We start from the raw sequence: 13,607 nt of genomic DNA, 5'->3' as shown, positions 1-13,607 counted from the left end.
CCCCCCTCTTTCCACCCCCCGCCCCCAGCACTGAGGCTTCATTGTGCAGGGTGCTGTATGTACACAGTAAAAAAGATGGTCCCTATCTAGGGAACTTCTAATCTGCGTACGGACAAGCTGTAACAGGTGGGTGGAGCACAAATTAAGGAAACATAAGAATAGCCATTTTTCACCATACTGCTGGCTCATGTAGTCCAGTATTCTCTCTGGCACTGGCTAGTAACACCTGATTCAGAGGAAGGTGGAAGAAACAGTTATGGAATAATCAGTCCATACGGAAAAGGTTTTTTTGTAACTTCCTCAGTTAGAGATTGGCTTATAGTCTGAAGCATGAGTTTACATCCCCTCCTATGTTTTTCCTTAGTAAGTATCTCTGAATGTTCTTTAAGAGGGCAAATCAAAGGTAATAATGACAGGAACCTGGGGAAATGCAGTGGGCATAATTTGCAGGTTTAATTTTTTTTCTTAATATAAATGAATTAATTTTAACTGACCAGCAGCCATTAAGTGATTTGGTCAACAGTGGTAGCAGAATTAATGTCTTTCACTTATACAAGAGAGAAATATGTGCTGTATCCTCAATGTGTACTGTAACTTGGAGAGTTGCAACTGCCTGACCACCTACTAATTGTAACTCCTGGTGAAAATCTGTGCAACAAATAAGGGGGAAAAGGCAAGATTATGGAACATGTGTGGAATGAGAAGGGAGAGAAGAAAAGTAAATCAGTCAAGTTCTGTTAGGGTGTAGGCAAATGTACTCCACACCCCAGACACCCTTAATAACCCAATCCTGGGCATGTGTGTTTTTTTGGAATTTTTGTGAGATTTAATAGCCACATACAGTATGAGCTATCCAGCTGCCCTGGATTCTAACAGCCAGCAACCTCAATAGTTTTTACATTTGCATTGCATTTTACTGGTTGGGAAACTGAGACACAGAAAGATTAAATGACTGGCTTTATTCCACACAAGCTAGTGCCAGAGCCAGGATCAGAATTTAAGAATTCATTTTCCCCAGGCCTATGCTCAGTCCAATGGATCAAACCTTTGTAAATTTATAAACAAGCAATGCAGAAAATAACTGATCACAGTGGGTGAGTGCATGGCTCTATAAAGTTCAGACCCTAGTGCTTAGACCTGGGAGTCAACATTCTGCTTTCCATTCCCACTCTGCCACTAATCACCTGGTGCAACCTTTAGACAAGTCACTTATTAGAGACTTGATTTTCAGAAGTGATAAAACTGCTGTCTGAACAGCTCCCATTGACTTGAGCTGGACTTGTGTATGCTTAGACCCATTAGCCCAGCGGTTCTCAAACTGGGAGGCGTGACCCCTCAGGAGGTCGCAAGGTGGTTGTGAGCTGTCAGCTCCATGGGGCTGACATTCAAGAGCCACCATTAAATTATTCCCCGCATTTTTAATGTATAAGTGGGATCATAGTCAGAGGCTTGCTGTGTGAGAGGTCACCAATACAAAAAGTTTGAAAACTACTGCGCAGCCTCTCTATACTTCATTTGCTTTATTTGATTAAATGCGGATATCAAACTCTCTCTGGGTTGAGAGGTTTACGGTAATGGTCATAAGGTCTTTTTAGCTCTTCAGATGACAGGTACTGTACAAGAGCAAAAAGAAAAGGAGTACTTGTGGCACCTTAGAGACTAACCAATTTATTTGAGCATAAGCTTTCGTGAGCTACAGCTCACTTCATCGGATGCAACAGCATAAGAGCAGTTAAACACAGACTTTAATATGAAAAATCTGATTACTTTTTATAAACTATCCTTTTCTTTCTTTAATCAGGGTACGTAACTGACTTTATATGTAAACTCTACTAGTCTCCAAAGGCCACACAGCAACAACCCTTTCATCATAAAAATCCTGTAATCCCAACAGTCTTCAAATTGATGCATAAAAGTCTCTTGAACTGTGGAACAGCTTCCCAAAGGAAGTAATAGAAGCCCCATTATTTGCATCACAGAATGACAGACTAGACTAAGCACTACAAAATGTATGGTAGGGAACAGCCCTGAAGTGGCAGGGAGATTGACTAGATTGGATCTCATTGTTTATTCCCATCTCTAACTTGACAGTTGGTAACAGCTTTAAAGGCCCATTTGAGACTGCCTTTCAATTTACTGGACATGCAGCAGCCCTCAGACCACATCTTTTCATTGCAGTCTGCACAAGAAAATTCACCCTACAATGCAAAAGTGAGATGGGGTTGGGCTGGTTTCAGAACCATGAACATGCACTTGTTTTTCTCCTCCTTGCTTCAACTCCTCTGCATTAGCTTCCTTGGGGGGCTGGGGTTTGCACCAGAGAGAGTAGTTTACATTGCTGTATGTTGAACATTATTCAGCAAATATTTAACATAAAAATTACTGTGCTAGGTCCCCAGATTCAGTATTTAATATTGTTGATAGAATGGTTGTCATCTAAATTAAATTAATGGTGGAGCTAGATGAATCTCAGCAATGAACATCACAGAAGATAATGTGACAGTCACAATATGGAGATTGTAGGCAGCAGCTTGTAAATTAATGCAGTGTGACTTAAAGATCTATTGAACTGTATGGAATATGGAGCAGGAATAACTGGGGCTGGAGTCCAGTATAGTGGAAGGGTATCAGACACCAGAAGGATTAATGATTTTCATTTCTTTTCCGTAACTCCAAAAGACCTTGAAGTTTTTCAACTTGAAGTAGTGCAAGAAAATCCCCTTATCTGATCCCCGTTGCAAAGAAATTCATCCTCTGACCCTGGCAGAATTTCCCCCTTGAATGAATTTAGTCTCTGCTGAAGACACTCAAAGGGCCAAAATCCCTGCAAGTCCTGTGAAATATCCTCTTGTAATTACTTTTGGACCTGGCCTGCTCTGACACCAAGGTGGCGGTGTCTCAAAACCCCGGTGCATCTTGTATTTGCTGAGGGTCACCGCAATCAGCTTTGCCATCTCTGCAGTCATGGCCCCTCCATGCCCCATACTCTCACCACTCTGAGCAGTAGCATATCTGGGCCCATGGGCAGCTGGTGCCCCCTAAACCCCTGGGCCCACAGGCAGCTGCATGCCCCCTACATCCCTGTGTCTCTGGGCCATTGGCTCACAGGGAGCTGCGTGCTCCCTACACCCCCTAGTCTCTGGGCCGCTGGCCCACTGGCAGCTGCATGCCCCCTATGCCACTTGCCACGGGGTCTCTGGGCCCTTGGCTCATGGGCAGCTGCATACCCCTTATACCCCTGTGTCTCTGGGCCCTTGACCCATGGGCAGCTACATGCCTCCTATGCCCCTCGCCCCAGCATCTCTGGGTCCTTGGCCCACTGGCAGCTGCATGTCCCCTACACCCCTGGGTCTCTAGGCCCTTGGCCCACGGACAGCTACATGCCCCCCACACCCCTGTGTCTCTGGGCCCTTGGCCCACGGGCAGCTACATGCCCCCTACGCCCCTCGCCCCAGCATCTCTGGATCCTTGGCCCACTGGCAGCTGCATGTCCCCTACACCCCTGGGTCTCTAGGCCCTTGGCCCACGGACAGCTACATGCCCCCCACACCCCGGTGTCTCTGGACCCTTGGCCCACGGACAGCTACATGCCCCCTACACCCCTGTGTCTCTGGGCCCTTGGCCCACGGGCAGCTACATGCCCCCTACGCCCCTCGCCCCAGCATCTCTGGATCCTTGGCCCACTGGCAGCTGCATGTCCCCTACACCCCTGGGTCTCTAGGCCCTTGGCCCACGGGCAGCTACATGCCCCCTACACCCCTGGGTCTCTGGGCCCTTGGCCCACGGGCAGCTACATGCCCCCTACACCCCTGGGTCTCTGGGCCCTTGGCCCACGGGCAGCTACATGCCCCCTACGCCCCTCGCCCCAGCATCTCTGGATCCTTGGCCCACTGGCAGCTGCATGTCCCCTACACCCCTGGGTCTCTAGGCCCTTGGCCCACGGGCAGCTACATGCCCCCTACACCCCTGGGTCTCTGGGCCCTTGGCCCACGGGCAGCTACATGCCCCCTACACCCCTGTGTCTCTGGGCCCTTGGCCCACGGGCAGCTACATGCCCCCTACGCCCCTCGCCCCAGCATCTCTGGATCCTTGGCCCACTGGCAGCTGCATGTCCCCTACACCCCTGGGTCTCTAGGCCCTTGGCCCACGGACAGCTACATGCCCCCTACACCCCTGTGTCTCTGGGCCCTTGGCCCACGGGCAGCTACATGCCCCCTACGCCCCTCGCCCCAGCATCTCTGGATCCTTGGCCCACTGGCAGCTGCATGTCCCCTACACCCCTGGGTCTCTGGGCCCTTGGCCCACGGGCAGCTACATGCCCCCCACACCCCTGGGTCTCTGGGCCCTTGGCCCATGGGCAGCTACATGCCCCCTACGCCCCTCGCCCCAGCGTCTCTGGGCCCTTGGCCCATGCGCAGTTACATGCCCCCTACGCCCCGGTGTCTCTGGGCCCTTGGCCCACGGGCAGCTGCGAGCCCCCTACGCCCCGGTGTCTCTGGGCCCTTGGCCCATGGGCAGCTGCATGCCCCCTACGCCCCTCGCCCCGGGGTCTCTGATCCCTTGGCCCACGGGGGCTCTATGTCCCGTACTCCCCGCCCCGGCGTGAGCGGCTCTGCGCCCCCTCCCGGCCCGCGCGCTCCCGCGCTCTCTCCAGGCCGCGCCGTCGCGCGGTGCCGCGCGCTCGCCGCTGCCTCTCTGAGACCCCGCCCCCAGGCCCAGCCCGTCTCGGGCGGAGACCGGGCGCACCCGAGTGACGGTTCCGGAACGTCATCCCGCAGCGGCGGGCGTTGGGCTTCGTGAACCCGAGGCCAGGGGGTGCGAGGGCCGCGCCCCGTTTCCGGTGCGCGCGGAGCGTCGGCTGGAGCGAGGGTATGTGGCGGCGCTCTGGCCGGCGCCGGCGCGGGAGCGGGAGGGGCTGGTTCTGTATCTGTATCCCCGGGGGTGGGCAGAGCCGTCGCGCCAAGCTGTGGACTCTGCAAATGCTGGAAACCAAGCCCGGGGGGTGCGGCCACCTGTGTGTGGGGTGGGCTCTTGGGTGGCGCTGGCTTCCTCCGTCGCTGGGGGATACCATGGCTGGCCCTCGCTGCCGCGGGGCGTAGGAGCCTGAGAAGCAAAGCAGCCCTGTCAAAAGTGGATCACTCCCCTAAGAAGTGTCCTCACAGTTCCAGGACCCTCTAAATCTTTGGCATTTGCTGCGTCTCCACCTGCCCGCTTCAGGTGTCTTTTCCCCCCTTCCACCTAATGAACAGGTACCTGATGCATAATGCTGTGCCCGGCCCAACACGCTTACTGGCGTCGTGTCAGGGATGCTGTTGAGCTGGCCATGTCAACGTGGGTAGAGTCTTAATCGCGTTCATTGCCCCTCTGCAAAGACAGTTTCCCTGCTCATCTTTCCCCAAGGCATAAAATTATGCCACGTGTCACATGGGTCCTTTGTGGTTGATTTTGGCAAGTGTATCTGCTCCCAGGCTTGGAGACTAAGGTGCCACAAGTACTCCTGTTCTTTTTGAGGATACAGACTAACACAGCTGCGACTCTGCAAGCTGTCAAAATGCTCCTAGTCTATAAAGTATTGTAGTAAAACTGGTCAGGTCAAGATGAGGGTGTAAGCACTGGTTCAGGTAATGTAGCAGAATACCAAATATGCTGGCCTGGGAAACGTTAAATATATATGAAAGCACCCAGTCAAAATATTAATGCCAGGCAAATAAAATGTGATCTTATTTATCTCTGTTTTATGAGTTTCTGCAGATGGACCAAAAGCTCTCTCAGCTGGTCGAGGACCTCACAACCTCAGGAGAGCCTCAACTGAATCCAGAGAAAATGAAAGAGCTAAAGAAAATCTGCAAGTATGAAGCATGGTTAAATTCTTTGGTTGAGGAACATATTGGCATAGGGCTGTTCTCACTAGCATTTTGTCATCTTCCACTGTTTCATATAAAAAACAGGTCACAGTGACCCATTAGTCTGGCCTCTTCCAGACTCTTCTTTTTGCTTTAAGCAACGCTTTGGAATTGATTGCTGCCTTGAAAGTTTAGGGAAATTCATAGAATAATGGGTGATGGTGGGTTTTCTCCAAAACTTGTTAAAAGACTCCCATTGAGTTTTTTGGGGGTGATTTTTTGGGAGGTAAATATCTTTTAATCTCATGTCAAAACAGAAAGCTTTTTATTCTGTTAAATTATATTTTTAATCGGTAAAAGAACGAAAAACTCACTGGTGGTTGTACTTGTGTTGATAATGTTTGTTACTTTTCAAAAGATCTTCAGACGAACATATTAGCCATGCGTATCGTCTACTGATGACACAGCTGAATCAAGAACATGCAGAGATACGCTTCTCAGCTTTTCAAATTGTGGATGAGCTCTTCACCCGGTCACATCAGTTTAGGACGTTAATTATTTCAGATTTTCAAGAATTCTTGGAGCTCACAATTGAAACAGACCATGAGCAGCCTCTTCCCCCACCAAAAGAAGTAGCACAAAAACTGAAAAAAACAGCCATTAAATCTGTTCAAGATTGGCATGAGAAATATGGAGAGGCCTACAAGAAACTCTCCCTAGGATACCATTTCTTAAAACAGAACAAGAAGGTATTTTGCTTGTTTACTTCTACATGTTTACTTCTCCACATCTACTCATTAGGTTCTGACTTAGAAAGATAAGGCTGATTTCTGGAAGATGTTGATTTCTCCACTGTAAGCTAATATAAAGGGATATATGCTGGAAACAAAGCTGAGGTCTCTCTCTTTCTCTTTTTGGACAAATGTGAATACTGGCTTTTCTTGCTCACTTCTTTGTTGAAATTTAGATACTCAGTTAAGCTTTTTTCCCTCCTGTAACCTAAGTTCTTTCCATACTGCTAAGGATTTTTTTTTTAATTACAGGACAACCTGTAAGCTTTTGCTACAATATGTGTCTTATTTTACTGCTTCAGATTAGAGAGTGTAAATTCCCTATTTGGGTAGGTCTTTCCTTGTGTTACAATACCTAAAACTCACTTCAACACAGATTTTATTTTTCTAGAGGTGTAAATCAAAGGCAGTAACAAGAAATGAGACACTATAATATATTTTGTATTTCTTGGGGTTTTTTTTCCCCTGTTCGCTAATAACTGCCTTGCAAAGTTTATATACTACTTCATATGCTACTAATCAGAGCGTTAAATATACCCTTTCTGTATTGATGCTGGAATGTCAATGTTCACTCTTTATCCACTATCCTGTTGGATCTCATTAATAAAGGAACAGTCATTCAGTGCCACATGATCTCTTGGGGTTCTTCAGGATTCTGTTTCTTTAATAACCTTCGTGTTCAGTGGGTACATAACTTATTAGGTGGGCTAGAGGGGATGTACAATCTGGTGTTTCAATACATGGATGATGTTTGGCTCTTTCCATCTCAGCTGAAGCCAGCTGGTGTAAAGCCTGTGGTCACGTATGGCTAGATTAATAAATTATAAGGTCAGAAGGGATCATTGTGATCAATTAGTCTGACCTCCTGTATCACACAGGCCATAGTACTTCCCTGAATTAGTTCCTGTTTGAATTAAAGTATATCTCTTAGAAAAACATCCAGTCTTCATTTTAAAATTTGATAGTGATGGAGAATCCACCACATCCCTTGGTAAATTGTTCCAGTGGTTAAATACCCTTACTGTTCAAAATTCAGCCTTAATTCCAATCTGAATTTGTCTCACTTCAGCTTCCTGCCTTTAGATCTACTAATGGGCTAAGTAGTCATGTGGTGGGGAGGGAGAGAAATACTATCATGGATCAGAAACCAGATAGTTAAGAACACCATTGGTCAACCTTCATTATAGCAAAAGGCTAATAGTGGGATGGCATAGAGCGCTTTATTAGGACTGGTGTTTAATAATTTGTAAAAGGATGAACAATGACATGAGAATTTGGAGATGAGACAAAACTCTTGGTTAGTTACAATTAGAATACTGAGGAACTTCAGAGGGCATACCCAAGCTCGGTGAATAGGTAACACAATGGCAGATAAAGGCAAAGTAACATTGGAGGACATTTGAACTACGCATACATCTCTTGGGGTTCTAAAATAACTACTGTTCTAGGAAAAATACTAGACATCACTGTGGACAGCTCATAGATTATCAAGAGAGAAAGAGACCATTATGATAATCTGACTAATAACAGGCCATAGAACTTTATTCCACCAAGCCCATACCTTTTAGAAAAGGCATCCTATCTTGATTTGAAGACTTTAAGTCAGAGATTCCACAACATTTGAAGATAAGTAGTTGCAGTGGCTGATTGCCTTGACTGTCAGTTAGCACTGTTATTTCTAATCTGAATCTGTCTAGTTTCAATTTCCTGACATTGGATCTTATGTCTTTGTGTTAAATTAGAGTCTTCTACTAATACTTCTGTTCCACATGGCAGTATCTGTAGACCATGATCAAGATGCCTGTTAACCTTCTCTTGGATAAACTAAATAGATTGGGTTTCTTGAGTCTTGCTATAAAGCAGGTTTTCAAGACCTTGAATTATTCTTTGTCGTTTTATTTCCCATTTTATTTCCCAAGTACAGTGCTGGACACAAAATTCTAGTAATGGTCTCACTCATGCTGTATATAATTGTAATACTACCTCCCTACTTCTAATCAATAACTTCTTTATACTAATCTGAGGATTGCATCAGCTCTAACAAAGACCTCTGCTCAATGTTCAGTAATAGTAAAGGAAGCAAAGAGAATTTTAGGATATGTAAAGAATGGGGTCTGACTAGCACAAAGGAAAAGGCACCTACTGCTGGGACCAGTAGAGGCTGACTCTGATCTAAGCAAGGACACCCAGCATAATTTCTCAAACCCACTGAGCTAACATAGAGTAATTGTGTTTTAGCTTTTTAGATGCTCTTTCCCTATGTTAGGGGTGCCCAACCTATGGCTCTCAGGCAGTACAATGCCCACCAGAGCATTTTATGACAACCGCGGCATGCTTCAACACAGTATACTAATGGCTGATTCATTAGTGTTTGTCATGTTTACATCATTTTAATCCACACAAGTGTGTAAATAGACAATACTGTATGTAGAAACAACCTATCTGTAAATCAATACAGGTGACGTTAAACCTTATTAAAATATGTAGAATCTGTTTGGCCTACACAAGGTTGTACTTAACTTTATGTGGCCCTCCTGTGTAAAAAGTTTGGGCACCACGGGCCTAGGTAAGGATGAAACTGCTGCATGAGAGGTACCACAATGAGAACACAGGACTGGGATTTGGGGAGTCTGGGGTTCTAATTCTGACTATGTTACTAGCTCACTGTGCAACCTTTTCACAAGTCAAAAATCCTATTTAAATGTTACCTACTAATGTTAGATGCACTTATTATAATTAAAGATCAGAGGAAACATTCTGGGTTTTATTTCCATTTATTTACTTTGTATGTCTGACATCACTGTATACAATTTTCTTTGCTCACACACGCAATGTGGGGAAAGAAATATTTCTAAAAAGCAAATTTGATTTGTAAAACCACTAACTGATGAGGGGAATCAAAATCAGGTGTATTTATGCAACTACCTTTGTCTGTCTGTAGATATACATGCAATTTTCCCCCTTAAATTTACTATATTGCAAGTCCCTCTGTGTGTCAGTTACTTTGTAAAACTGGAATATTGCCTACCCCACCACTTAGCTTCAAGCAGTTTACAAATATTAGTTAAGTCTCACTTCATTCCTATGTAGTAAGGTAGTATTTGATACACAAGAAGATTAAGGCCTTGATAGAGCAAAATACGTATGTTCATGTGCTTAGACTCAAAGCCCTGTGGTTTGTGATTAACTCCCATTGACTTCAGTAGAATTTAAATCTGTGCTTAAAGTCAAACAAATGTGTAAGTGCTTTGCTGAATTGGGGCTTAAGTAATGTGTCAATGATTTATGGACTATAAGGTGGATAGAAAGCTGGCTAGATTGTCGGGCTCAACAGGTAGTGATCAATGGCTCCATGTCTAGTTGGCAGCTGGTATCAAGTGGAGTGCCCCAAGGGTCAGTCCTGGGGCCGGTTTTGTTCAATATCTTCATAAATGATCTGGAGGATGGTGTGGATTGCACCCTCAGCAAGTTTGCAGATGACACTAAACTGGGAGGAGAGGTAAATACGGTGGAGGGTAGGGATAGGATCCAGTGGGACCTAGACAAATTAGAGGATTGGGCCAAAAGAAATCTGATGAGGTTCAACAAGGACAAGTGCAGAGTCCTGCACTTAGGACGGAAGAATCCAATGCACCGCTACAGACTAGGGACTGAATGGCTAGGCAGCAGTTCTGCAGAAAAGGACGTAGGGGTTACAGTGGACGAGAAGCTGGATATGGGTCAACAGTGTGCCCTTGTTGCCAAGAAGGCCAATGGCATTTTGGGATGTATACGTAGGGGCATTGCCAGCAGATCGAGGGACGTGATCGTTCCCCTCTATTTGACATTGGTGAGGTCTCATCTGGAGTACTGTGTCCAGTTTTGGGCCCCACACTACAAGAAGGATGTGTAAAAATTGGAAAGAGTCCAGCGGAGGGCAACAAAAATGATTAGGGGACTGGAACACATGAGTTATGAGGAGAGGCTGAGGGAACTGGGGATGTTTAGTCTACGGAAGAGAAGACTGAGGGGGGATTTGATAGCTGCTTTCAACTACCTGAAAGGGTGGTTCCAAAGAGGATGGCTCTAGACTTTTCTCAGTGGTAGCAGATGACAGAACAAGGAGTAATGGTCTCAAGTTGCAGTGGGGGAGATTTAGGTTGGATATTAGGAAAAACTTTTTCAGTAGGAGGGTGGTGAAACACTGGAATGCGTTACCTAGGGAGGTGGTGGAATCTCCTTCCTTAGAAGTTTTTAAGGTGAGGCTTGACAAAGCCTTGGCTGGGATGATTTAGTTGGGGATTGGTCCTGCTTTGAGCAGGGGGTTGGACTAGATGACCTCTTGAGGTCACTTCCAACCCTGATATTCTATGATTCTATGATTGCACAGAGAGTAAATGACAAACACACATGACTGGACAACAGTGTGTGAAATCCAGGACAGGAACAGACCTGATTTTCCTGATCCCTGGTTAGTGAAGTACAGGTGAATGTTGTCGAGGAGAGGTCTTGGAGGAAGCAAAAAGGGATGCTTGTTCGCTACACACTTATAGTTTGATCTCCAAATGATACAGGCATTTATTATGTGTGTCAGATTTTGCACTCCTGCTATAATTAATTATAGTCATGTGCTTTAGATCACCGCCCTTTTTCACACGATCTTGAGGCCCTTGTGGTCTTTACATCACAGAAAAACAAAATCTCAGAAACATCATTTTATTTTGAAATATGGTTTGTTTCATGAATAACAATTATGACCAAAGAAAATTTCATCTGGATGTTCAGAATGTGAATTTAGCATCTGGGGAGGGATTGCTAATTCCATTAGAATAATAGTTCCTAAGTATTCCTTGCACAGCACTTTACAATATAAACTAGCATTGAAGTTAGTGCATTGTAGAAGAGCTCTGTGTGGCATAAAAGCTTGTCTCTTTCACCAACAGAAGTTGGTCCAATAAAATAAATTACCTCACCTACCTTGTCTCTCTCATTGAAGTTAATGGAAGTTAGTTGATGGTACTCGGTAACTTGCAATATGAGATGTCTCATGTAACTAAACTATAAGGTCTAAAGCAGGGGTCGGGAACCTTTCAGAAGTGGTGTGCCGAGTCTTAATTTATTCACTCTAAGGTTTCGCGTGCCAGTAATACATTTTAACGTTTTTAGAAGGTCTCTTTCTATAAGTCTTTAATATATAACTAAACTATTGTTGTATGTAAAGTAAATAAGGTTTTAAAAATGTTTAAGAAGCTTCATTTAAAATTAAATCTAGATGCAGAGCCCCCTGGACTGTGGCCAGGACTTGGGCAGTGTGAGTGCCACTGAAAATCAGCTCGCCTACCCCTGGTGTAAAGCAACCAAAATTCAGCTTTTTCTTAGTGCTAGCTCATAGATTTTCACATCAGAATATAATATTTTGGAAGGAAAAAAATTTAAATTCTCAGGCCTTTTTATGGGCAAATTAAAACAACAAAGCAAGAAACCTAACATTTAAAATTAATAAAATCAAAGCAGTAGTTGGAGCTGCTGTAAGGTGCATGACTTAAATCGTGTTCTGTGCTTTAAAAATAAGAAATAAAGTAGGAGTAAAATAAAAAATAAGATTTTGAGAAAAATCCACCAAAGCCAGGAAATTTACTGTAAAAGCCAAAATTCAGTGATTTAACTCCATGTTGCAGAGGATATGGCTAGCTCCTGGACTGCTTGGTTTCCTTGCATGCGAAGTTATTGGGAAAAGTGTGTGCAAGTAGCCATTTTGGCTTTTACTCTAAAATTCTTGTTATATAGGTCAACCGAGCATTAGTTTTTGCACTCCCCATTACTGTAAGTGAGGGCCTCCCAAAATTATAAAGCGTACATCAAAGATAGATTCCTCTCTTTGGTCTCAGACAGAAGAGAGAATGTTCAGGTTTCTGCTTCATATGATCTCATTTTCCCTTCTTAATGCCTTTGATTCTCAGCAATCACTAATAAAAAAAGTTACCATAGTTCTTGTTTCTGGGAGAAGGGGCAATAAAAAGAAGTAGTATGGAGAGACCCACTGATCACTGATGTTAGTTAGAGCAGTGGTTCTCAAAGCCGTTCCGCTGCTTGTTCAGGGAAAGCCCCTGGCGGGCCAGACCGGTTTGTTTACCTGCCACTCCAGGCCAATGGGGGCTGTGGGAAGGGCGGCCAGCATGTCCCTTGGCCTGCGCTGCTTCCTGCAGCCCCCATTGGCCAGAGCAACGAACTGCGGCCAGTGGGAGCCGTGATTGGCCAAACCTGCGGACGCGGCAGGTAAACAAACCGGTCCGGCCCACCAGGGGCTTTCCCTGAACAAGCGACGGATCAGCTTTGAGAGCAACCGTCTTAGAGGATATTTCATCAAAGACAGGAATGTTGGGAGTGTTTCTTTCTTACAATGAATATAACGCTTTTTCTTCAATTCCTCCTCAGGTGGACTTTCAAGACGTAAATGTCAGAACTCTGGCTGAAAGGAGAAGGGAGGAGGAGAAACAGAAACGATTAGATAACATTTACAAAGAGAAAGCCAAAAGAGCTGAAAAAGAAATGGAAGGTGAGATGTTTTGAAAACTTTAAAGTTTATTAAGGAATTATGCTATATAAAATACAGCCTCCAAGAAAGCAGCTATCCAAGTGGTAATGAGCTGTAGAAGCGGATGAGGAAAGTAGTGCATATGTAGACATAATGTAAGGTAAAAAAAGCAAGTAATGTAGTGCTAGTTCAGGTAGAACGCGGGATGATACAAAAGAAGGTAATTAAGTGTCTCGGGCCCTGATTCAGTAAAGAACTTAGATATATGTGTAAATTTAAGCATGTGAAGAGTCCTGTTGAAGTCAATGGCTGTATTCACATGCTTAAAGTTAAACATGTGATTTAAGTATCTTCTGATTCAGGTGTTTCATGTTGAGTATCTGTGTTCCAAAAGGCATTGCTAAATACCACTGCAGGAGTCCTGTACATGGTATAAGAGGTCCAGCAAAAGTTCCATGG

At 45.0% G+C, this 13,607-nt stretch overlaps 1 protein-coding gene across 5 annotated transcripts in view; it reads left to right on the top strand.

The window, feature by feature from the left end:
* The first annotated feature begins 4,616 nt into the window (after positions 1-4,616).
* Positions 4,617-13,607, top strand: part of UVSSA (UV stimulated scaffold protein A) — a 94,425-nt gene continuing 85,434 nt past the window's right edge. The window contains exons 1-4 of one of the 5 annotated variants that reach the window (XM_007063697.4): positions 4,617-4,869; positions 5,752-5,849; positions 6,262-6,592; positions 13,049-13,169. In XM_007063697.4, coding sequence (XP_007063759.2) covers positions 5,752-5,849; positions 6,262-6,592; positions 13,049-13,169 — 550 coding nt within the window. In that variant the 5' untranslated portion in view covers positions 4,617-4,869. The other 4 variants (XR_005225249.2, XM_037898249.2, XM_027826171.3 and 1 more) reach the window with 4 other exon arrangements.

This window comes from Chelonia mydas, chromosome 4, assembly GCF_015237465.2.
Source record: "Chelonia mydas isolate rCheMyd1 chromosome 4, rCheMyd1.pri.v2, whole genome shotgun sequence".
Lineage (NCBI taxonomy): Eukaryota > Metazoa > Chordata > Testudines > Cheloniidae > Chelonia > Chelonia mydas.
The sequence above is the reverse complement of the archived record's forward strand: the minus strand, read 5'-3'. Positions and strand labels throughout refer to the sequence as shown.